Consider the following 25,222-nt stretch of genomic DNA (forward strand, 5'->3'; position numbering starts at 1 on the left):
AATCTTCAGAAAAAAAAAAATTAACATTTATTTTTGATCACTATTTCTTATCCTGATGCTTCCACTTAGCTGAAACTCTGTTCCAAATACCTGGCAGGGCAAAATACCTAAGTTAGTTGAATTCGAATTAAAAATCCAGATATTTGTTTTCAATAGAAACTTTGAAGTTCAGGATAAGGCCCTTATGTGTTTCATTCACCTCACGGTATCCTGCTGAATAGCTTTCCACTTATTTACTAAGACCCCCAGCCTAGCTCCCACATCTGAAGAAGAGGATGAAAAAGTCCCGCTTCATACAAACAACCACAAAGCAACTAAAACAGCCTTGTTCATATATTTTTCAGCCTAGAGCACTGAGAATTTAAGCACCTTAACAGGCTTCTGATTTTTTAAATGTCAAAAGTTTAATGAGAATCACTTGCTGTCTCCCAAACCCCAACCAACTTTTTTCCCCAGAGCTGTCCTTCCCTTCATCTGTCTGCCATGTCAGAGACATTTATCAAAAAAGCCAAAAGAGGGACAGACATGCTTAACTTGACCAGGTATACCTCTCTCCATCAGCTAAATCTCATAAGTGTCTTAATTCCTCACAGAGACCACGTATATAACCTGTCATTAAAAGACACATTATAATAGTACTTTAACTGCTATCACCCATAAGGTGTTCACTTTACTGTGACTTAAATGCTTCTTTTCTATACACTTATAAACAACAAAAATGGACAAGGCGGTTTTACCGGTGTTTTAAGGCTGCCTATGTGTTTGCCAAATGAATCGGATGATAGTATCTCTTAGTAACGTACTTGAACTTTTGTTTCATCAGAACCGCAGCTTTGAAACTGTCAGAAAATCCATGCTGCTTCCTGCCAATTTAGGTGTTACCACTTCATTTTAAAGCAACAACCAAAACCCACAAAACCCACGTATCTAAAGATTGCTAGTTCTCAAAACTGAAACAAAAAAATTGCCCCCACTTGCAGACAACCTAAAACAAAATGCAAAAAGTGAAATAGATTCCACAACCTAGTATTTCAATGCTAACTGGTGATTTGCTTACCTTCACAGGTTTACCTTGAACTCTAAAACCATTTATTACGCTGCACTGGAATCCAAGTACCTCTTTTGTTCCCAGCTTCTACATCAAAAGCTTGAGTTTACTTGAATATTCAGGTTTCAATTATCAAACCAAAAATGGCTCAAAAGTTTGAAGTATAGCGGTAAATTTTAATTTCCATTTCTCACAATCTCCGAAGGTCTTGAGAAGGTTGACTGTTCCGCACTTTGGTTCCAGTCTGTAAAATGGGAATCGGCTTCCTTCCCCACATTTTTGTTCTTCTAAATTGTCGGTTTCTCACAGGCTTTTACTCACAGTTAATTGTGAAAAACATAAGTGTCAGTGAAACAGGAATACTCTTTCACAGTGGGATGAAGGTTTCTCTACATTGCACATTGCAGATGATGATTAGACTATTTCAAATAGTCAAGCAACAATCACAAAAGTGCCCCAACACAACTTTGGACGGTTTATCTGACTGTACACAGGTGAGAAGTTTTGAAAACCAGTGCAGAGACAGTCACTTTGAACTGAAAGAGGCGACACACTATGCTTATCTGATGCAGAATATTCAACAAAATATGGTTGATCATGCTACAAAATGTAACTATATAAGAAATAAAAATCTGAAACAAACATGATTAAATTTTTATTTAAACAATGATGTTTCTCAGAAATAGTCCTGTAGTCCTTGTAGCAGCAACCAAAAAGGCACATAAGTACAAAATAACCCAGAATACAGATCAGGCAGAATATAAAATTTTAAAATGGGCGTTCTTAAAGCAAAATCCTGAAATACATGGCTAGGTTTTGTTTTTTAAAAAGGTACAGCTTACTGTCATCCTTCCTTAGCAGTTTTCTATGATTGGTGTAGTGTGTCCATCTGCATAATGTCCATCTATGCTTACTGAAAATCCTGACAGCATAACATCCAATCATTACTAGCCAAATACGTGGGGGTTTTATGTGCACATATTGAGCTGTATTTCAGTAGTATTTGTACCATCTAAACTCTAATTAGCTATCTGTGAGCCTTTCCCTCTAAGGTGCAGCTGTTTAGAGATAAAAGTTAGCATACGCCTTTTTAGTACTTCAAAGTAGTTTGACTAAGCTAGTATTTAGTTGCTGTTTCAAAACCTTGGTTTATTCTTCATTTTGCTTATGATTCCTCTTCAAGACTGGTGCAAAGCCCCCCTGACTAACCATACTATAATGGAATTACACCAGTTTCACAAGTCAGAGGTTTCAGTTTAAATGTTTTAAAGTTAATAATATGAAAACCCTCGCCCATAATATCAAACATGTACATAATTACATATGAAATGCAGGAAGAAAGTCATATTTAATATGAATTTACCATTTAGATGATGGTATTCTCTGGCCAGGCATTTTTAAAAGCTGGCTGACCAAAATGGTTAAAGAAAGATACAAACAAAAAAGAACTGAAGTTCCTCCTATAATTCAATAATAAGTTATGTAATATAGCACAAAATTATCTCTTAATTATGTTATCTTCTCCCTTTTGGCAGTATTAGGAACTGTCTTCGTTTGGGGGGAGCAGGGAATAATTCCTTGAAATTTATTTGAAGTTCCTACATTCTGAGAACATGCAGAGAAAACGATACATTTTAGATGTTTTGGGAGAAAACTAAATGTTCATATACATTTTTGAAAATGTTTAAGGATTTGAAGAAATAAATTTAAAACTTTTTAAGATGCAACTTATGAAAGAGTCCTGTATGCAAGAATGATATCCCATTTTAAGGAATGGAGGTAAATGCTAGAGTTTAAATTGCGAGTACACTGTGTCATTCACCTGTTCCAAAATTCAGCTTTCTTCCCCTCACTGCACTTGTACTGTTCTGGGACAATCTTGTTACTCAGTCAGGTTTCTATGCCATCAGTGGAAGAACTTGAATATCTGAAGTGAAGTCACTATACAGTGTTAAACACCTATCCTGATACTCTGGGGAAAGAGTAATCCAAAACAGCAGTCTAATTCAATACAGCCTGTGCAGCTTCCTTAAGAAGTGATGCAGCTTTGTCCAGTTCTTGTTCTGTTTGTTCCACTGTTATCACTACTCGAATACTAGAAAAAGAAAACCAGAACATACACAAGAAACATTACTCCTTGCCAGCTTTAGACTTTTCTTGTACTAATTTTAACACATTAAGATCACTATCTCTAGGGAAATTATTACAAATTAAAATTCAACCTGAAACAAGACACATGACTAACCAGAAATGGCCAGACTACTTTTTTTCCCCCTCCTATACATACCACAGAAATGTGATTGTTACCTTTTTTACCTGTGCACATGCAGGTCATGGAAACGTGCTCAGTAACAGGCAACATGCTGATCACTGAGATTCATGTAGTCACTGAAAATATACTTCAAAATGGACCCTCTTTCATTTTTTACAGGACCAACTATTCAATCCAGTCTACTGAACAAAACGCCATAAATGTATAAAAAGAGACAGAGAGTCATACCCAATAAAATGAAATAACGTATCAACTTTCTACTAACCTGGGTGGAGGAAGACACTTTTCTTCTTTCTCCAGATAGCGGGCCTGAGTTAAGGCAATACCACTATTCATGCACTATAAATAAAGAAAATACAACAGTCATCAATCTGGGAACTTCTGATAGCATATCTTTATTATCACCAAATAAATATAACTAACTTTCAAGTTTGATGTCAGGATAACTCTTTCCCAAATGGAAGTTTTAAATGTTGGGCAAACACATAAAACAAATTAGGGAGTAGCTTCTTTAGCTTTCACCTCCAAGTAATCATATGAAAATGCTGTATTAAATAGGCTATTAAATTATATTTAAGCGTATTTTCAAGGAAATCAACTTCAGAGTTTCTTTTTGTTGTGCAGTCTTGTTTACCTGCCACCTGAAATATAAAACTTCCTCATCGACCTTCACCTCCTTCATGTGGGAGGAAGAGAAACAATGTGTATTGGAGATGGAAAAAATACTACATACAAAAGATGAGATTCTTCACACAAAAAAGCATGTTCATGGACTCAAACAAGCAAAATTACAGAAAGCTAGACCTCAAATGGTTAAAATACATGACCAGAACTCTGTTCAAACGAAAGCCTTTATTCTTACAAACATCATAAGTTTTCTAAGCAACAGTTTTATATGCAAATTTAACTTGAGTTTTGAAGTACATAACAGGAAATAATTATTTTCTGAAGTAAAAGGTCTAATTATGTTTTTATCCAGTGCTACAGACCTAAGCATCTACAGCATGAAATGGTTAGAAGATGGTCTTTAACGTAGCCCTGATATAGCAAAGAAAATGAGTGTCTTGCAGCATTCCTGCAAGACATTCCAACAAGCCTCCCTACCTGTATGCAATTCATTCATTATTCACAGTCAAAGGTAATGATATATTTTAATTGCTATGGGGTCACTTACATAATCCACAACTCTTTTGAGTAACTTCACATCATTTTCTCGAGATCCACAGCTCTCTTCCAACTGTAGGTGCAATGCTGGAGAAAAAGATTCTCCCACTAATTTTAAGCCAGAGATCCTAAAACAAATAAAATACCTTTAATGCACATCCTACTTGAATACACATGTTAAAGATCTATACAGTAAGTGTTTCCCCTTACTAGGTGTCAAGTGAAAAGAGAGGGATATTTCACTTTAGTAATATTAATGCAGACAAAACATTTCAGCTTGCAATAGGTAAAGATAACAAAACTTATCAAGTGAATGCCTTTCCTAAGGGATTTACTAAATGTAGTTTCAGCAAGTTTGTGTAACAATAGCGACTCCTCCTTTTGCAAAAAGGATTAACAATTCAGAAATTTTGTCAGGATCCTTATTAAGATGTAAGGGAAATGTTAGTGTTAGGCCTGTATGTTGCTGATAAAAGCACAGCTAGCCAGGTCAAGTCTTTGGAGTCTATATTAAGGAAATAAATAATAATAAATCTTTTTACTCACTTACGTGATAAAGACGAAACAAGGTTTATTTTTCTGGCAAATTTTAAGTTATTTCCTGTAGAAAATCTTTACAACATCATCTGCCACCTAGTCAGAAGCTCCTCTAAAACTAGCTGTATTACTAGAATTGCTCCCACATCTGTATGTAGGGACAGCTGTTAATCAGGTTCCTAGAATTTGACTGAATGATTGACATTTGGTTGTTGCTGTTCTGACGCATCATATCATCATATTCAGGACTGAGTTATTCCCCACCAAAAAAAAAAATAAATGTATCCAATACCCAAGCAAGACCTCTTGTCTCCAAAATTAACACGTCCCATAAGCGCGTGTTTACCTAATCAGCCATAATTTTGATTTCCAGACTTCGATGGGCTTGCCTCATGCATTCTAAGTTTATACCCCCATTTTCAAATAAGTTTTCTATTTTTACAAAAAGTCCAAGACCCATTCAGAGCAGAAGAGATGTTAAATCCATAAACACCAGAACTGGAGCCTACAGGAGAGAGAATTGCCACTACAAACATACTGAATCAATTATAACCTTTGAAAAATAAAATTATACCCTAGCACAGAAAGCATCTTGCATTATTTCTATAATACTACTTCAATTCCCAGTCCATTCCAGAAAAACAAATCAAACTGATATTCTTCTTCAGCCACAAAACTGCAAACATTCTGATGTCATTCACCTACACTTGCAAGCTTACCAAACACAGGCAATTTCTTTAATACAGAAGAACACACACAGCATTTGCTTCACGTATCTATGGATCAGGGATACAACATTTGGTAACACAAGGGACAAGGAAAAGCAGTCCAAGGTCCAGCTACAAGGCAGAAAACCAATACACAGTATAGCCAAATAACACACCCATTCTTAGTTATGTTCCCTAGGAGTGACCTAACTCGTAAGAAGTGTTTACAAGTAGGGGGATGAGAGTAGAAGTCAGATGAAGTTTCACTGTAATTTAAATCTATTTTACGGAGAACAGAGTTTAAGACAAGCTAATAAAACAACCAGGTTTTGTTTAGAGAGACACAGTATTAGCTTCTAGCTATAAAACAGACACAATTCTTTAACTGAAATAGATAATCATAAACTGCCCCCCTCCAGAGTAAATGAGAAAAGATGAGTAGGAAGCAAGCTTACTATCATAGAATCTTCATGGTTGGAAAGGACCTTTGAGATCATCGAGTCCAACCATACACACACAAAAAAACCCAAACCCCTACAATCTCTGCCACTAGAGCATGCCCTGAAGTGCCACATCTAGACGTTTCTTAAATACCTCTAGGGATGGTGACTCAACCGCCTCCCTGGGCAGGCTGTTCCAGTGCCTGACCACTCTTTTCAGTAAAGTAATTCTTCCTAATATCTAATCTAAACCTCCCCTGCCCCAACTTCAGACCATTTCCTCTGGTCCTGTCATTATTCACCTGGGAGAAGAGGCCAACACCCCCCTCTCTACAACCTCCTTTCAGGTAGTTGTAGAGGGCAATAAGGTCTCCCCTCAGCCTCCTCTTCTCCAAACTAAACATGCCCAGCTCCCTCAGCCTCTCCTCATAGGACTTGGCCTCCAGACCCCTCACCAGCCTGGTAGCTCTCCTCTGGACACGCTCCAGCACTTCAATGTCCCTCTTGTACAGAGGGGCCCAGAACTGAACACAGCACTCGAGGTGAGGTCTCACCAGTGCCGAATACAGAGGCACGATCACTTCCCTACTCCTGCTGGCCATGCTATTCCTGATACAAGCCAGAATGCTGTTGGCCTTCTTGGCCACCTGGGCACACTGCTGGCTCATGTTAAGCTGGCCGTCCACCAGCGCGCACACGTCATTTTCTGCTGGGCAGCTGTGGAATAATTACTAAATTGGCCAAGAATACAAAAATACAGCATTGTTCACACATTAAGGAAAGTCATAAAATCAAGAGGCTTTTGAGGTAGAATACAGCCACAGCTGGCACGCGAAGAATGCAACATCTGCGATTCCCTGTACAAGGCTGTTTGCGAAACTACACGAGGGATGGAACGGAACGCGATTTTCTGTGGCCTTCCCTTGTGACGAATAGCAGATAGGGGGACGAGATGGTACTATGGAACAGATAAGGGGCCTACACGCTACCCGAGCCAACATTTCATCAGATGTTGATGAAATGCTGTCCTTTGTGCAAACTTTGCTCACCACAATGTACCAAAACACACCTCCATCCTGGAGGCTATCTGCCCCTGAGGTGTGAACACTCCTCCTTGAGTACATTAATCATAAAAAAGTACGTATGACTAAAGTCACTCAAACTCCACTTTGAAGATAAAAAAATAGTATAAAAATAGCCCGAGAGAGGGGATGTCAGGGAAGACACCATCGCGAAGAATTCCATCGCTGATTTCTGGGATCAGTCGACGGGCTGAGCCTTTCTTCCCCCTCATGGGGATGCCTTTGGGTAAGACTTCGATTACACCGAGTGCTTTCTCAGGGACTTAGAAATTTCTCTAGAGAATCTCTACCCTACATTTCTAGCCAGGCTGTATCGTTTATAATTTTGTCACGCGTTTGTATACTTAACAATATCTTTATTTGCACGTGCTTTGCAGACAGTGTATTTATCACCAGCAATCCTAAAGAACCTGTATATCTGTTGTTTAAATAAACTGCACTGTTTCAGTAGCTAGTCGTTTCGCTTTCTCACTGAACGCAACCAAAAACTTGAGAGAGGCCGTGGTAGTTCATGAGCACGACTAGACTGAAGGTGCAGTCCACTATTAGTATATCCAAATCATAATAGTTTAATACATATTAAATGCGATTGGACTGATAGTGCTGAATTGGGCATCACTCAGAATTTAAACCTAGCCACACCTAGCCTCCCACCTCGGTGAGGAGTGTTAGAATGCAAGGGGGTTTATCTTCTGCCAAAACCGCTTGGCCCCTTTTCACACAACAGCGGCTTTCCAGCCACTCTTCCCCAAGCTTGTATCGTTGCTTGGGGTTGTTGTGACCAAAATGCAGGACCCGGCACTTGGCCTTATTAAACCTCATACAGTTGGCCTTGGCCCATCGATCCAGCCTGTCCAGGTCCCTCTGTAGAGCCTTCCTACCCTCAAGCAGATCAACACTCCCACCTAGTTTGGTGTCATCTGCAAACTTACTGAGGGTGCACTCAATCCCCTCATCCAGATCACTGATAAAGATATTAAACAAAACTGGCCCCAAAACTGAGCCCTGAGGGACACCACTGGTGACCGGCTGCCAAGAGGATTTCACCCCATTAATCACAACTCTCTGGGCATGGCCATCCAGCCAGTTTTTAACCCAGTGAAGAGTACATTTGTCTATGCCATGATTCGCCAGCTTCTCCAGGAGAATGCTGTGGGAGACTGTGTCAAAGGCCTTACGAAAGTCCAGACAGACAATGTCCACAGTCTTCCCCGCATCCAGAAGGAGAGTCACATGGTCACAGAAAGAGATCAGGCTGATTAAGCAGGACCTCCCTTTCCTAAACCCATGCTGGCTGGCCCTGATCCCTTGGCTGCCCTGCACTTGCTGTGAGAGCTCACTCAAGAAGATCCTCTCCATGATCTTTCCTGGTATCGAGGTCAGGCTGATGGGCCTGTAGTTCCCCAGATCCTCCTTCCGACCCTTCTTGTAGATGGGTGTCACATTAGCCATCCTCCAGTCACGTGGTACCTCCCCTGTTGACCAAGATTGTTGATAAATGATGGAGAGAGGCTTGGTGAGCTCTCCCGCCAGCTCCCTGAGTACTCTTGGGTGAATCCCATCCAGCCCCATAGACTTATGTGCATCTAGGTGCAGAAGCAGATCATTGACTACTTCCTCCTGGATTATGGGTGGGTTGTTCTGCTCTCCATCCTTATCTTCCAGCTCAGGAGGCTGAGCACCCTGGGGATAGCTGGTGTGACTATTGAAGACGGAGGCAAAGAAGGCATTAAATATCTCAGCTTTCTTCTTGTCCTTGGTTGCAACTTTCCCCCCCACATCCAGTAAGGGATGGAGATTCTCCCTGGCTCTCTTTTTGTTGATGTATTTATAGAAACCTTTTTTGTTGTCCTTAATGTTGGTGGCCAAGTTGAGCTCCCGCTGGGCTTTTGCCTTCCTAATTTTCTCTTTGTATAACCTAACAAGATCTCTGGACTCCTCCTGAGTTGCCTGTCCCTTCTTCCAAAGGTGGTAAACCCTCCTTTTATTCCTAAGTCCCATCAGAAGTTCCTTATTCATCCAGACTGGCCATTTTCCCCACCCTTTAGACTTGCAACACTTGGGAACAGCCTGCTCCTGGGCCTTTAAGATTTCCTTCTTGAAGAGTGTCCAGCCTTCCTGGACCCCTTTGCCCTTCAGGACTATCTTCCAAGGGACTCTCTCAACCAGTGTTCTGAACAAGCCAAAGTCCGCCCTCCGGAAGTCCAAGGTGGAGGTTTTGCTAACCCCCCTCCTTACATCACTACGAATTGAAAACGTGACCATTTCATGATCACTAAACCCAAGACGACCTTTGACCACCACATCTCCCACTAGTCCTTCACCGTTTGTGAACAGTAGGTCTAGCAAGGCACTTCCCCTGGTAGGCTCACCTACCAGTTGTGTCAGGAAGTTATCTTCCATGCACTCGAAGAACCTCCTAGCCTGCCTGCTCTCTGCTGTGTTGTATTTCCAGCAGATACCCAGTAGGTTGAAGTCCTCAACCAGAACAAGGGCTGGCGATTGCAAGACTTCAGCCAGCTGCTTACAGAATACTTCATCTGTCTCCTCATCCTGGTTGGGTGGTCTACAGCATACTCCCAGCACAAAATCTCCCTTATTTGCCTTCCCCTTTCATCCTTACCCATAAACACTCGACTTTATCATCACTGGAATCTAGCTCTATACAATCAAAACATCCCCTAATGCACAGAGCGACACCCCCGCCTCTCCTTCCTTGCCTATCCCTTCTGAAGAGCTCATAGCCATTCATCGCAGCATTCCAGTCATGACAGTCATCCCACCACGTTTCCGTGATGGCAACTACATCATAGCTGTCCTGCTGCGCAATGGCTTCCAGCTCATCCCGTTTGTTGCCCATGCTGCGTGCATTTGTGTAGATGCACCTGAGCTGGGCTACCGATTTCACCCCCATCCTTGGCCCTTTATCTCTAGGCTCATTACTTGTGGGCCTGGTTTTATCCCCTTCCCCCTTCGATTCTAGTTTAAAGCCCTGTCCATGAGCCTTGCTAACTTTTCGCCTAGTACCCTTTTCCCGTTTTGGGATAGGGTTTTCCCATTCTTAGCAAGCAGGCCCGGTGTCCTGCAGATCAAACTATGATCACAGAACCCAAAGCCCTGCTCGTAGCACCAGTTTTGGAGCCAGGTGTTGATCTGTCCAGTTTTCTTGTTTACCCATTCGTCAGTCCCCAAAACTGGAAGGGCAGAGGAGAACACAATTTGTGCCCCTGAACCCTTGACAAGCCGTCCCAAGGCCCTGAAATCTTTTTCATTGCCCTCAGATTTCTACTCTCCAGCTCATCACTGCCTGCCTGTAAGATCAAAAGAGGGTAATAACCTGAGGGCCGCATCAGGCCAGGAAGCTTCCTGGTTATATCCCTAACACGGGCCCCAGGGAGGCAGCAGACCTCCCTGTGGGAAGGGTCTGGCCTGCATATGGGACCCCCAGTTCCCCTCAGAATGGAACACCCTGTGACTATTGCCCTCCTCCTGCTCTTCACAGAAGCAGTCTTAATGCATGGAGCTGGCTGCTCTGACAACTCCCTGGATGGGGCTTCCATTCAAACCAAGTCTTTCCCTGAACAACCTGCTTTATATTTGTAATATGCTTACTTATAAAGGCTGGTTACAAGTTTCAAACAATTTTAATCTTAAAGCTTTTTCTGTCTGTCACAGCTGTAATAAACTGAACTACATAATTCATCTTGCACAATTATTTGAAGAAACCCAGGAGTTTACCGTGAGGTCTTCTGATGGCAACACTTTAACTTTCATGTGAAGTATTAACTACATTTTCCTAAGCCTCTGCCAAATAAAGATTCAACAAGTATTTGAGAATCCAATGCCTGCACACTGTAACTTTCCTGGAATAAGAATTCCCTTTCCTAAGACATGCTGAGGAAGTTTCATTTTCAGACAAAAATACACAACTTCTACACAAAAAAGAGAGGTCTGAAAGATCTGATTTTGAAGTAACAAAGGATTAAAACTAGCCTCCTGAACTCCAACATTCCTTCTAAGGCTAGTTCTGTATTAGTAAATTAAATATGCCTTGGACCGTTTTCTGGCCCTGTGGTGAATGGGTATGGAATGACTCACATGCATACTTCTAAAATCTGAGTCTCCACGTCAGGGTGGCCACATCCAAACTGACTACTGGGAACAGCTCCTGGCTCATGCCAACTCTTGAACAGCATCCAGGAGTCCTTTCAAAGAGCGTTGCTTGGCCTGGGCCAAAACTATGCCACAGATCAACAATTTGACAGAGTAGACAATCAAGATCCAGTGCCCAGAAATGCTTCCTGACGTTAACAGACCAGTATGGATGTAGCCTCGGGGAGCTCTCTCCTCATAGCTCTCCACGCCCCACCTACAAGGGCAGGCTGCAGAATTGAGTGGCAGGACCAGACCCTTGGCGGTAGGGAACCCTGTGTAACCGGGCTGCCCTGAACTCCATAAACATTTCAGCCATTTTTGATAACAGAAAACTAGAATGAGATCTCATTGAAAAAAAATCATCACATTACTCTGGAAGGGAAAAATCTTTAAAAATAAATCTGCTTTTCCCCAATGAAAACTTGCTTTATTGGAAAATTCTCAGCCAGGTGTGCAATAAGCAATATACTATTTAAGGGATACTACCTACTACTGTCATGCTTTTTAAAAAAAACCACAAAATTCTGTCCTGTTCATCCTGTCTTCCTGCAACAGAGCTTCTTCATTTCTATTTACTAAGACACAAATATTTTTAAATAAAAGACAGAAATCTACTTTAGCTAAGATTGTTAAGAAGATTAAAAACATTCCTGATTTGTGTTAATCATCCCACCTCTTACTGGATTTTCTTACGCTTTATAAACTGCCATAGACAATTAGAAATTAGTTGTATGCACGATTCAGAAGAATTCTTCCTTTTCTTCCACAAACTGGCACTTGGGTTTGTACCCGGAACGGGAATAAACACCAGTGATTCCTCTAGCTTACAATACTACGATTTCTTCCCCCACCATAGTCCATATAAAGACCAACATTTTTTGGAACCGTAAACATGCACTGATCCTTACATATCAATTCCTAAATTTCATGGGTTAGTTGCACTTTGGCTAAAAGAAAGGTTTCCTTTACTTTTAATTTGTCCCTCTTGCTGTATTTGTTCTATTATGAGAAAGGCTAAAAGCTGTGTATTCTTTCACACTTTCTTTGTGTACAGTTCTACCACCATTTTACGCTCTCTTTTAAACCAACAGTTAGTTCCACTCTATCATAGTGAGAGCACCACGAAGAACTGGAGTAAAGCAGCAGCCATGGTTCAGGATGGAAGATGAGTGCATTTAACACCACAGCATTAAAAAAAGCTTCTTCTGAAAACTTTGCCTCCTCTTCAAACCATCACATACTTTTTCTAGTGTGGTTATTAATTAAAAAAAAGAAAAACACACTGAACCCTTGCAAATACTGGTTCAAATCTTCTCTCTGATATCGCTTTATGCAATTGTTAGGATAGTTTTTCTGCTACAGGGCTTCCCAATTTTCTGATGCTGTTAAACCTTTCAAGTTCTTTCCCAGTATGACCCAGAAGAACTATTTCCTTTGCAATTTTTTTGGACCTCTGTATTACCACATTGTTTTGCATCAGGGAAAAATATAAAACTCCCGTTACAGACACTAAGGCACTTTGCCTACCTGTTGGTTTGTGACTATACTAATCACTGAATTTAAGTGAAAAGTAGAATCAGTCACAGGATAGAAAAGTACCAGCCATGGCTTATTGACTTCTGTTTTGCAGTAAATATTAACAAGTAAAAGATTGACAATTTTTCCTTACCAAAACACACTTACCCCTGTAAAGCTTTATGAATTCGTTCGCATTTAGCCCGGAGAGTCCGAAAAATGTCTACATACACACACAAAAAAAAACAAGACAAAAAAGAAAAAGGAAAAGGCTTAGATATCCTGTTCCTACTTTACGTTTCTATAAGGCTAAGGTTTAAAAAAAAAAAAGCATCTGTAAGGAAAACTAAGATATACATATGTATTAAAGTACTAAGTCTCTTCACTACTCTTCATAATGCTCCTGATTCCCATTTCTGCCAGGAATGACAGGCTTTTAAGATCTGACAAATGCATTACTTTCCTTTATCTCATTACTCCAGCTGCATTGGTTCACGATCATATGAAAAGGATGACACAAACACTTGGTAATGGCATTGAAATGGCAGGTCCAACTTATTTATATGTATAAGATATCTATGGCAAGGCATACTCTGCTCCTTGATCCTTTCACCAACTCACTGCAGATTCTTAAATGGGAAACTTTGACTCCTGGATCTGCAAATCTTGGTTCTTTTCTTTGGTAAATGCTAACCCTCCACTACAGCTAACAGTCCCATAATTTACTCTTAATTTTTTCTTGCTTTTGTTTAACTTCTGAGGACCAGGCATGGGCTACCCATTAGTTTTTATTTAATTTGTGACAAACTAAGTACTACATCTCTCCAAAGATGTCCTCGAATCTGTTTGTGCTAACGAAGGTTAAAAAAAAAATACAAGATTTGGGCAATTTTGTCCTCCTCATATGCCTCTCACCCTCTCCACCTCGGCGCAAAAAAAAAAAAATCTTTCTTAGGTTATAGCAACAAGTTTGCTGACTCATACAGCAGTCCTCCTGCCTGCCAACTTTATCTAAATGTTCTGTACTTGGTCCTGCCAAAATTGCAGTTGTTTGCACGATAATCATTCCTGAGATTCTTGCCTGGATTCTTACTTGGAGAAGAAAAAACATAATTATGTAGTGCAAGTGGAAAGGACAGGGCTGAGCAAATACACTCCTATTTGTTTCTCTTTAGCCTTCCCTTCCTCCATTTGTCTTGAAGAAATTTGTTTCCAAGGAAGAAACATATCAGTAGTCTATAAAGCAGAATAATAATTTCTTATTTGATTAGTGATAGCCATTTCTCTCCCTCCCAGCCTAACCTAACTCACTTATTTGCAGCTGGAAGAAGGAAAGGGGAGGAAACATTGAAGAAGAAGAAAAGCGGGATTGGAAGCTATATGAATAAAAAAACCCATACATGCAAAATTAATTATCTGAACAAAAGAGAGGACTTAAAGTAAAACGGTGAGGAATCAAAGTAGGGAGAGGTATGAGTTATTAGTTTTGGGTGAAAAAAGACTGAAGAATAAGATTTTCCTGAATTAAGTACCTGGATTATCTTCCATAATATTTAGAGCCTCAATAGCAGCAGCAGCTAACAAAGGAGGTAGGGATGCAGAAAAGCAGTAGCCTTGACCAGACAATCGCTGTGTGAGAAAAAGAAAAAAAAAGGAAAAAAAATCCACTTTTTTCTTTGTAGCAGTATAGACAATGTTTTAAAAGTTAATTCACATACAGTCAAACAACCTCTTCTCCACATCTACAGGTTCACGGAAGGATTTAAAAGTAGGTCTCCAATTCATCTACATATTTCACACAACCAGACAGTTTCTGTATGGAATCAAATGTTGCATAATAATTTATATCATAACACTCCTTGCAAATTGATATTAGTAACTAACTCTGTATTTCTAAGTAATTAATCTTGCCACACCACATAAAAGTGAGACCTGGCTTACCTGATGGTCAATAATAAAAGATCTTCCACAGCAAAATCCTCCAATGGAAGCCAGTGAATTTTCCATGTTTGCACTAATAAGATCTATATCATCAATCTGCCAGTTAAATTAACAAGTTACTAAAACATGCTTTTGATTACGTCACAACAATTTATAAGACAAATCTATTAAAGACGTATCATTTTATATTATCATGAATACTAGAGAAGATCCAACAAACTACCACATATTAAAATGAAGCTACAATTGAAACAGCAATTTTAAGCAATACAAAAAAGGACTTTAGAAATTGAGATTTATACATCCGTAGATAGTTTACTTAGGGTCACTCTTTTCCAGGCATTGCAATGTGAAGAACAAAGAAAAAATGTATTATATACATACTGGTGACAATTCCTCAAAGCACTCAGTCTGACAGTGTCCTTTAAGAATGTAAGTAGTCCCACTGCAGTCAGCAGGAGTTAGAATGTGATTAAAATTGAGCATAAGTCTAGTTAAATCAGAGTTTGAACCTTAGAGACACAACTGTCTTATTTAACTTACTAGTTGCAAACATTTTTTTTGCCAGGCTCTGTAATGCACGATGACGACCACTGCAAATTCCCATCCTGAGCTGACAAGACTGAAAGATTATGTTTCTAAGGGAATTTAACATAGAAGCCAATTAATCAGATGGTACTTGGCAAGCATCACAGCAGCACTGTTTATTTCCTTATCTAAAGCTGCTTAACATTCATTTTCTCTTTTCCACATTTGGTATTAAGACACTTAAAGTGAAAGCAGTAGGAGATAGCGGAAGACCGAATGAATTCTCAGAATTTGATATTTCACTTCCAAGCTGAAGTCAGACACTGTCAGAATGCAGTGAGAGATACTCCATACTAAGACAGCGGAAACCAAAATGCACTTCTTCCTTCCCCAGCTCAGGTGGCTGTTGTAGCAAACAACTGCAAGGACATTGCTTTGTATTTCCAAAGTACTCCTCAGCTGAATAAGCACCACAAAAGGTTGACTCTTGGAAAAATAGTTTGTCTTAATCTGGCAGTAAAGTAGTAAGACAACATCTTTGAAAGGATCATCAAAAGCTTTACCTGTTTTTTCCCCACTGGAGTAAAAGGCAATAGAGCGAACTAGGCTGGCTATATACACTGAGAAGATTTCTCTGACTTACCCCTAGCCCCCAAATATTTCTGTGTAAGCATGACACTTTTAAGTGTATCTGGCTGGAAAATACTGCAATCATCATCTCATTGAGTGTCGAAAAAAAAATAAAATTATGCATTGCAAAAGTTCTTTTGTTATCTTAATAACTAAAAATAAGTAATATTATTGCTATCGTACACTAAATATTGTTAATGCTACAGGTATAAGAAATCAACTGCACAATTTGCTTCTGTACAAGTCTCTTGTTCACAGTAGCACTCACATTTATTCCACTTACATTTATTCCAAAGTGTTCAGTAATTCCTCTTCCATGTTCTCCAAGGACTCCAAAGGAAAGACTCTCCTCCAAAAATATTCTAACTTTGTATTTATATTTCAATTTTATCTAAAAGAAAGCAAGTGAAATAAAATAAAAAGGCTAGGTCATCAGAACATGGAAACAAAATGGGCGAGGGAGATAAAGTAAAGACAGACAAGTGCAGTATCCTGAATACTGCAAAAATGTCAGCTCTGGAGTTGTGCTATGTCATTAAGACATTTTAAAAGCCTTCTAAATTCTTCCACCAGGTAAGACTAGGGTAATTTTCATCAATATTCATGTACCAAAAAAAAGTTGTTTGTTTTTTTAAATTGGCTATCAGATACTTTCAGGATGATGCCTTTTCTCAGCATTTCTTCAATTGCCTACAAGAATATAGCCTGCACATAAAGCCAATTTATGCTGAATAGCAAATGTTTTCCTTGAAGTCACTGTTTGTGACAGCTGTGTGTGGGTTTCTTTGAAACATCATTGTTATTTTTTTTACATATAACTTAATTTAATGATTTAGTATCGTACAGCATAGCTGAAAGTTCAGTATGTTTTACAGGTTAAAAACTTAGACAATAACCAGATATTCATCTGCAAGTCTCATTGCATATAGTTTCAGTATCCTAATCCTGATCATAGGTTTCAAAACAATGTAAGACTTGGGATCACCATTTCATGAATGGTTGAGAAAGCAAGCAGATAAAAAAAACTGCATGCAGAGCTTTTCATCAGCCACATGTTTTCAGATGCAGAGTTTAAAAGACAAACTGCAACCACTTACCAATTCTGGAAGAGGGCAAACGTCTCCCGTGTTCATATACAATCCTTCCACAACAATAAACCTTCGAGTTACACGGGCCTTGCGAGGATTCTTCAGAGAAATATATGGTTTCAGTTCATATCAATTGCTACTAACAAGCGAAGTTCTGAATATTTTTTACAGGGAGGACAGTAATGGCAAGGGAAGGAAGATAGTGTCTCTTTTTCAAGTGAGCTTTTAGTTTAAACTTAGTATTTATCATTTGTAACAAAAGTTGAAATGCCTTATTGAAGTAGTTTTTCTTTATTTTGTAATACTTTTATAGCTTTTAACTCTTACACAAGATTTAAGATGCCTTGTTTTCAAACAGATCATAACAAATTCATTTGAATTTTATGAATAAAATGCAAGCAATACAACTACAGAACAAATACGACAAATCTTGGTCTCTACTATATTCATCATTAATCTGAGCAATTAGAAGGGTTTTCAACAAGTGGTTTGTGCACCAGCATTCTCAGTGCAGCACAAACCTCCCACAAGTAGCATCTTCATAAAACACAATCCAAAAGAATTCATAACATTCAAGTTACAATCTCCCTGTCTGAGCTCTGGACAATAGAGGCCATAAATATCCCACACTGGTTTCTGTTTAACATTCAATGGTATGATTTGAGTTTAGTTGTCTTAAAATACCATTTGCCTGGTATATACTATAAACCTGGTTGATATCTTCTGATCAAGGACATTAAATCATGCTTCTTACCATTTCCAGTCTTGTGAAAAGACTCGGAGAACATCTATTTCACTTTTCTGAGTGCTAGGTACCAAAACTAGCCACGGTCTACTAAACAAGTTGGACCACCTCTAGCGGTAAGATCTACCTGTTCCTAGTCAGTATGTCTTAGTTATACACACTTGGTCCGTATTAAGCTCTTGGCCACCAACTTTATGTTCACATTCAGCTAATTACATTAAGAAACTTTAACCATGTAGCTAAATTAAAGCACTGTGCCCTAACAAACCAAATGTGTTACACAAATTGCATCACCAGTCTGTCAACCACATCTAAAAACTCATGTAAAGATTATCTGACAAAAAGTATTTTCCATGAAGATATGTTAACTATTAAGTTGTCTATAAATTTGCTAATCATCAGATCCATTACTGATTTAAATTGCTGTTAGGCTGATTGGCTTATAATTATGCATTTTATCTACTTTACTTTTTCTAGTGTTAGCACAAAACCAGCTTTCTTCTAATTGTAACTTTCCAGCATTCTGTGAACGAGGCATATAATGATCACAGCTCTTCAGCTAATTCTTTTAAAAATCATTTAACCACGTTATCTGTACTTGCTGATCCTGATTTCAGTAGGTGCTTTTTGTGGTACTGTCAGAATGAGAAGCAAGCCATCAAACTGACCCAAATTATTCAAGAGAGAGAACACCTTAAGAGCAGAGTGCAAGACAGGGGAAGAGTCTAAGAAAAAAAAAATCATGCTGATTCTATAAATTAAAGGCCTCGGACTAAATGCTTTTGTGTTGATTTTACAGTATGGTATTCAAACTGATAATTAACTTTCCTGATTTATTAGGTTAATGCAATTATACGTATTTCAAAAAGAACAAAAAAAGCTCTGTAATAGTATTTAAAAAAAATAAAATAATCTCACACTTCAGTCATCTGCCCATAAAGATATTCCCCCACTACCAACGCCTGTGAGTTTGCTTCCAGTGGTTACACAGATAAATGCAAATAAGTAAATAAATAATGAAAAAATCAGTTGTATAGATTTATGAAAACCAAATAACTGACTATAAGCATTGCATCCATTCAATTAAACAACCCAGTAAAAAAAAGTGGGGGAGGTGGCACAAAAGAGTACAAATATTTCTTCAAAGAAATGGTACCTTTTGATCTTCAGTCTCTTGTTCTTTCAACAGTCGTTCAAGGTCAGCCATATCATTATGCTTAAATAACTTGATGTTACTACGAGATGCTTGCAATCCCTTCTGAATAGCAAAGCAAGCAGCTTCATCTCTGTAAATACAGCAAGCCCTTCCAAGTTTGCATTTGGTTTAACAACTATTCAAAGAAAGCTGGCTATTAGGACTGTTCTGCTTTTGAGCAGATATCTGTACCCAGGTGTAGTTAAAACCAGATTTATTAAAGCATCACATATTTTATTTACATTTTGAAAACTCATTTCCAAAGCCTCTCAACTTTCCTATGTGCTATAGCCACTCAAAGCAAGCTTCCAGTTTCCTTCTTGAAGTGTACACTGGTCCTTTTGTTTGTATTTGACAGCAGTTTGAGCACAACATTCCATGGACTGGATACAATACCACGGTAATCATTCCAGAAACCTCTCACTCCATTTGCTCTGGGTCTTAGAAAAAAGGGGTGAAGGTGTGCCTATAACATTTACAGTGGTCCTCCAAGTATTCAAAACCTGCTTTTTAATATCCCTTGGGAACTACCATCTCAGTGTTCAAAGAACTATCTGCCATTTGTAAGTGCTGGAAAAGCAAATCTCTGAGCCTGATGGGGTACGCAATTTCACAGCTGCTTTAAGTCAAGTAATCTTTTAAAAGTGGCAACTAAATCAAACCTTCTGTACATGCTAAATGCAGTAATTTCAACCAAGTTGCTTTTAAATATTGTGAGATCTTTTGTCAGTGAGAAGCTGTAACAGTACAAGATAGCTGAATCCAGGATACACTAGCATCTTGAACAGCGTGCACAATCCTAGTCTCAAAAAAGCTGATCCAGAAAATGTTCAAAGATAACCAAAAAACGTGATCAAAAGTTGTGAAAGAACTTTGGTAGAAGAAGTCATATAGGCTGCAAGCCTACACTTGGGAAAGAAAGCACTGAAGAAAGATTTTGGCAGATAAATACAAACAGCATCAGCGTGCTGTAGCCTAATACCAGCAGGCAGCTAAAGCCCACATAGCCACTCACTCACACCCCCCATGCAGAAGATGTATCAGTTCACTGACTAAAAATCAAATGCATCAATTGAAACTAGAAGCTGTTATATTCAAACCAATTATTTCCTCATATTTTTTCATAAAATGTTCAAGTTAAACTGTGAAATTACATGTCATATAAGCATTATGGATACTAAAGATTTACAAAAGTACTAAAAGAATAGGAAGGCTAAGAAAAATCTATCAGCTACTACTAAAAGCAAACCCTCCTCTTTGGCTCAGAAAGCTTTGAGTATTGTTATATTTTTTTGTCCTGTTTTTTCTCTCTTCCCTCGACAAATTATAACTGGCTACTCTCTGTGTCCAGATACTGGGCTTGCTGAACCCTTAGTTTGACCCTGAGTAGCTGTTCTTATGTTATTTTAACATGTACCAATATTTATCCAACTAATCTGTTGCAAATATACATGAGAGGAATAACTGTCCTGCAAGAAAGGTAAAAAGCCAGCAGTAAACAGGAGAAAAGCAGATATGACTGTACAGTTTCTGAAGAAAACTAGGTATTAAACTTCCATTAGTTCTTGCATGCACAAGTTTGGTTGTGTTTTTTTCAGCTGAGTGCCCAAGACTGCTCTTCCATGATAAAAACAGTAACTGATTTGATTTGGAGTATTTGGCAAAGAAAAGATACTTGACATTTGTACAACAAGATACTTGCTCAAAACTAGCATTATTTTCTAAATGGTTAACTTAATAAGATTAACAATAATAAAAAAAAATTAAAAAAATTGAAAAACTCTGCAATCTGTAATTTCCCAAGAAGAAAACAATACTTACACAAACACAATGTCCCCTCTTTTTGAATATGCAGGAATAGCACTGGCAATTGTTGCAAATCCATATGAGTATATAATAGCTTCCTCTGTCCTCATGAATTTTGCTAGTCGTTCTTCTAATTCTAAGTGCACATCTATTCACGAGAAAAACTGAAATATCTTAGATAGATGCATGCTAAAAGCAATGATAGTCTTTCTGATATGAAAACAAACTAATTGAAGCAAACAGATATTTATTTGCAGGAAAAGCATTCCTTACTTAAACTGACAAGTAACCCAATATTAATCAGAAGCTTTGACAGATCTGAAAATATTTATGTGGTAATGTGTTTCTCATGTTCTGTTGCAATGGCAAGTAAAATCTACTTGTGATTAAACCACAAGTAATGATGTAGTGTTCCTGGATTGTGATTAGGGAGCACAGTCATTAAGTCAGACAACAAATTGCTATGTAATTTATAGCAATTAATGAGGTCCTGTTGGCAGACTGTCAGTTCTTTCAAGCTGATGCTTCCACTGCAAATATCACAGCTATCATTGTAACAGAAAACTGCTCTTGTCAGGCTGCGATCACATACCATCTCTTAAACACACTTCAGCCAATTGAAAAGGTCACTATGTCCGTGCCAGTTTACCCACCCTTAAGATAAACTGGCACAATTACACACACAAGCATTTCCCAAACCATTTAGGTCAAAGTGACCCACGTTAGAAACAAAACGCCACTGAATCAAAAGATTAAGAAGTGTAATACTACATGGTGAGTGGACTGTTGCTGCGGAAAAGTGACTACAGCATTAAGTACTCTGCCTAAGCAAAATAACCTGTATCAGACAAAATGTTATTTTGCCTAACCCTCTTGCCACCACCTGCTTCTGCTAGCAAGTGTTAGTCGAAGAATTATGCCTTTTATCAACTGGAAACAAACAAGAATAAAGGGCAAATAGAGCTCCTTAGTGTGTGACTTGAGAGATCAGCATTGGGCAAAAGCTACCTTTTTGCAATTACTGAAAGTTCATTAAAACAAAAATCAGATGAGGCAACATCAGTTAAAAATACAGATTTTTCAATAGCCTATGAGGCATGGTTATGTCAATGTTGGTATTTTTAGCCAGGTACAAACAGCAAGGGTGTAGGAAGAAACTGCTTGTAAAAGTCTTACCTTCACCATACTAAAGAAACACCTATCAGTAGCTTTCTCCAAAAGAGCACTTGACTCATGTATTTACATAACAAAAGCAGAAGGTGTATCTTCAAACAACAGCCTCCCAATCACAGTCAAGAGCAATTCTATCCATAAGACTGCAAACTATAAATCTTCAACAATCCTTTCCTAATGTTTACCTGAGCATCAAAAAATTGAATGAAAAGTAATTCTTTCATTTGATCTTCCACCAGTTTTAAAATGAAACAAAAAGTTTAATCACTTATTATTTAAAAGTTTTCTTTTGCTACCTGGGTCACAACAATCCCATGCAGCATTAAAAGCATGGGGAAGAGTGGATGGAAAGTTGCCTGGCAGAAAAGGACCTGGGGGTGTTGATCGACTGGCAGCTGAATATGAGCCAGCAGTGTGCCCAGGTGGGCAAGGCGGACAAGAGCATCCTGGCCTATGTCAGCAATAGTGAGGCCATCAGGATGAGGGAAGTGGTTGTCCCCCTGTACTCAGCACTGGTGAGGCTGCACCTTGAATACTGTGTTCAGTTTTGGGCCCCTCACCACAAAAAAGACATTGAGGTGCTGGAGTATGTCCAGAGAAGGGCAACGAAGCTGGTGAGGTGTCTTGAGAATAAGTCTTATGAGGAGTGGCTGAGGGAGCTGGGGTTGTTTAGCCTGGAGAAAAGGAGGCTGAGGGGAGACCTTATCACTCCCTACAACTACCTGAAAGGAGGTTGTAGAGAGGTGGGGGTCGGTCTCTTCTCCCAAGTAACAGGCAATAGGACACGAGGAAACGGCCTCAAGTTGCGCCAGGAGAGGTTTAGACTGGATATTAGGAACAATTTTTACACTGAAAGGGTTATTAAGCATTGGAACAGGCTGCCCAGGGAAATGGCTGAGACACCATATCTGAAGGTATTTAAAAGATGGGTAGACACAGTCCTTAGAGATAGAGTTTAGTGATGGTTTTTGTCAGAGTTAGGTTGATGGTTGGACTAGATGATCTGAAAGGTCCCTTCCAACCTAGGCGATTCTATGATTCTATCACTTTGATCCAGCCATATTAGAGATACCAAACATTTGGAGAAACACAGAACAGCCTTTCTTCTCCAAAATCTTTGGAAGGAAGGATACTGATTGAAGTTATGTAATCTACTTTCTGATAGAAATTTTAAATAGTCCTTTTTCAGAAATTCTGTATCTTTTTCTTTATTGTTACATAGACTTCAGGACCAATGAAGCAACCACTAGTCAGGCTTCAAAATAGGTTGGATGAACTTTGATTCAATTATTGAATAGAAAGCCCAAGAATGATCTTTTTCTGGCAGCAAATACCAAAAGAAGAGGCCACATGGCACTTAAAACATGCAATATAAATAACATTCAGCCAAAAACATTCCTTCTTGAAGCCCTGCCAGTAAAGAATAACAAATTAGGGGATATATGGACTGAACAACTACTATGCACGCCTACCTATTGATACCTAATGGGGAAAAATGCTTTGTTTGAGGGTAAAAGATCACCTACATCCTTTAACTAAAAAACTGGATGACAAGACCATCACAGTTAAAAATGAAAACTTGCGTGCTTCTCACTGAGCTTTACTCACCAACAACCATCACTACACTGCGCAAGGGCGAGGTAAAAACAGTAGGTGAAAGAAATACTATCAGCAATAATGAGCTAAGAAATATAATCAGATTTGTGTTAAGGAAAAGAAAATTTGCAAGCCCAGTAAATTTTGCCAAGGGCAAGAAGACATAAGTTCAGAATGACATACAGCATACACAAATTTGATGCATCATTACATAACGGAATGAATGCTTTGTATAATTGTGAGGTTGAAAAGCTTAAAACGGTACTAAGTAAGGTTTCACTACTATTCCACTGTGATAAAAAACAGAATACTATCTGACTCTCCTATTCCTTATTGCAATGATTTGCTTTTGTCTGGTTACATCACTTGGATTAGCCTAGCTAAAGTGAAAGCTCCAAACTATCCTGACGGGATAGAGTGCACCCTCAGCAAGTTTGCCGATGACACAAAGCTGGAGGGGGGTGGCTGACACACTGGAAGGCTGTGCCACCATCCAGAGAGACCTGGACAGGCTGGAGAGTTGGACATAGACGAACCTTATGAAATCCAACAAGGGCAAGTGTAGGGTGCTGCACCTGGGGAGGAATAACCCCATGCACCAGTACAGGCTGGGCGCTGACCTGCTGGAGAGCAGCTCTGTGGAAAGAGACCTGGAGTCCTGGTGGACAACAGGATGACCATGAGCCAGCAATGTGCCCTTGTGGCTGAAAAGGCCAATGGCATCCTGGGGTGCATCAAGAAGAGTGTGGCAAGCAGATCAAGGGAGGTCATCCTCCCCCTCTACTCTGCCCTGGTGAGGCCGCACCTGGAGTACTGTGTCCAGCTCTGGGCTCCCCAGTCCAAGAAGGACAGGGAACTGCTGGAGAGGGTACAGCAGAGAGCTACAAAGATGATTAGGGGACTGGAACACCTCTCTTATGAAGACAGACTGAGGGATTTGGGTCTCTTCAGTCTGGAAAAGAGACGACTGAGGGGGGACCTTATCACCACTTATAAATACTTAAAGGGTGGGTGTCAGGAGGATGGGGCCAGGCCCTTTTCAGTGGTGCCCAGTGACAGGACAAGAGGTAATGGCCACAAAATTGAGCATAGGAAGTTCCACCTAAACATGAGGAGGAACTTCTTTACCTTGAGGGTGGCAGACCACTGGAACAGGCTGCCCAGAGAGGTGGTGGAGTCTCCATCTCTGGAGACATTCAAAACCCGCCCAGACGCGATCCTGTGCAACCTGCTCTAAGTGAGCTCTGTCAGAGGGGTTGCACCAGATGATCTCCAAAGGTCCCTTCCAACCCTATGATTCTGTAACACTACCTAGAGTACACTTGCATAGAGGAGGATACAACTGGAACAGCTTTCTACATAATTACGAAATCTTAATAACGCTATTAATTGTCAACAATGCCTACGAAAAGCCAGTTTTCTGCATAGCATGAGCTTGCATGCAAGTCAAAAGCAGGAGAACTGAGGCCAAATACCACATAATTTTTAATATATTTTTTCGGGTAGCCAGTCATGATCTTCAGTGATTTCAGTAGCACTGAAATTGTGGCTGACAGGTAAGCAACAATAGCCTTAAAAACACCCACCACCAAAGAAATAA

At 39.4% G+C, this 25,222-nt stretch overlaps 1 protein-coding gene across 1 annotated transcript in view; it reads right to left on the minus strand.

Annotated features, from left to right (window-relative positions):
• Positions 1-1,684: 1,684 nt before the first annotated feature.
• SPTLC1 (serine palmitoyltransferase long chain base subunit 1) overlaps positions 1,685-25,222 on the minus strand; it is a 39,207-nt gene continuing 15,669 nt past the window's right edge. Inside the window, exons 6-15 of the mRNA XM_074570127.1 lie at positions 20,869-21,001; positions 19,009-19,138; positions 17,117-17,206; positions 16,303-16,410; positions 14,862-14,957; positions 14,453-14,549; positions 13,089-13,143; positions 4,495-4,612; positions 3,586-3,659; positions 1,685-3,143 (exon numbers count right to left, since the gene is read on the minus strand). Of these exons, the coding sequence (XP_074426228.1) occupies positions 3,050-3,143; positions 3,586-3,659; positions 4,495-4,612; positions 13,089-13,143; positions 14,453-14,549; positions 14,862-14,957; positions 16,303-16,410; positions 17,117-17,206; positions 19,009-19,138; positions 20,869-21,001 (995 nt within the window). The 3' untranslated portion in view covers positions 1,685-3,049. The remainder of the gene's footprint in view (positions 3,144-3,585; positions 3,660-4,494; positions 4,613-13,088; positions 13,144-14,452; positions 14,550-14,861; positions 14,958-16,302; positions 16,411-17,116; positions 17,207-19,008; positions 19,139-20,868; positions 21,002-25,222) is intronic.

Source organism: Larus michahellis, chromosome Z (genome assembly GCF_964199755.1).
Source record: "Larus michahellis chromosome Z, bLarMic1.1, whole genome shotgun sequence".
Lineage (NCBI taxonomy): Eukaryota > Metazoa > Chordata > Aves > Charadriiformes > Laridae > Larus > Larus michahellis.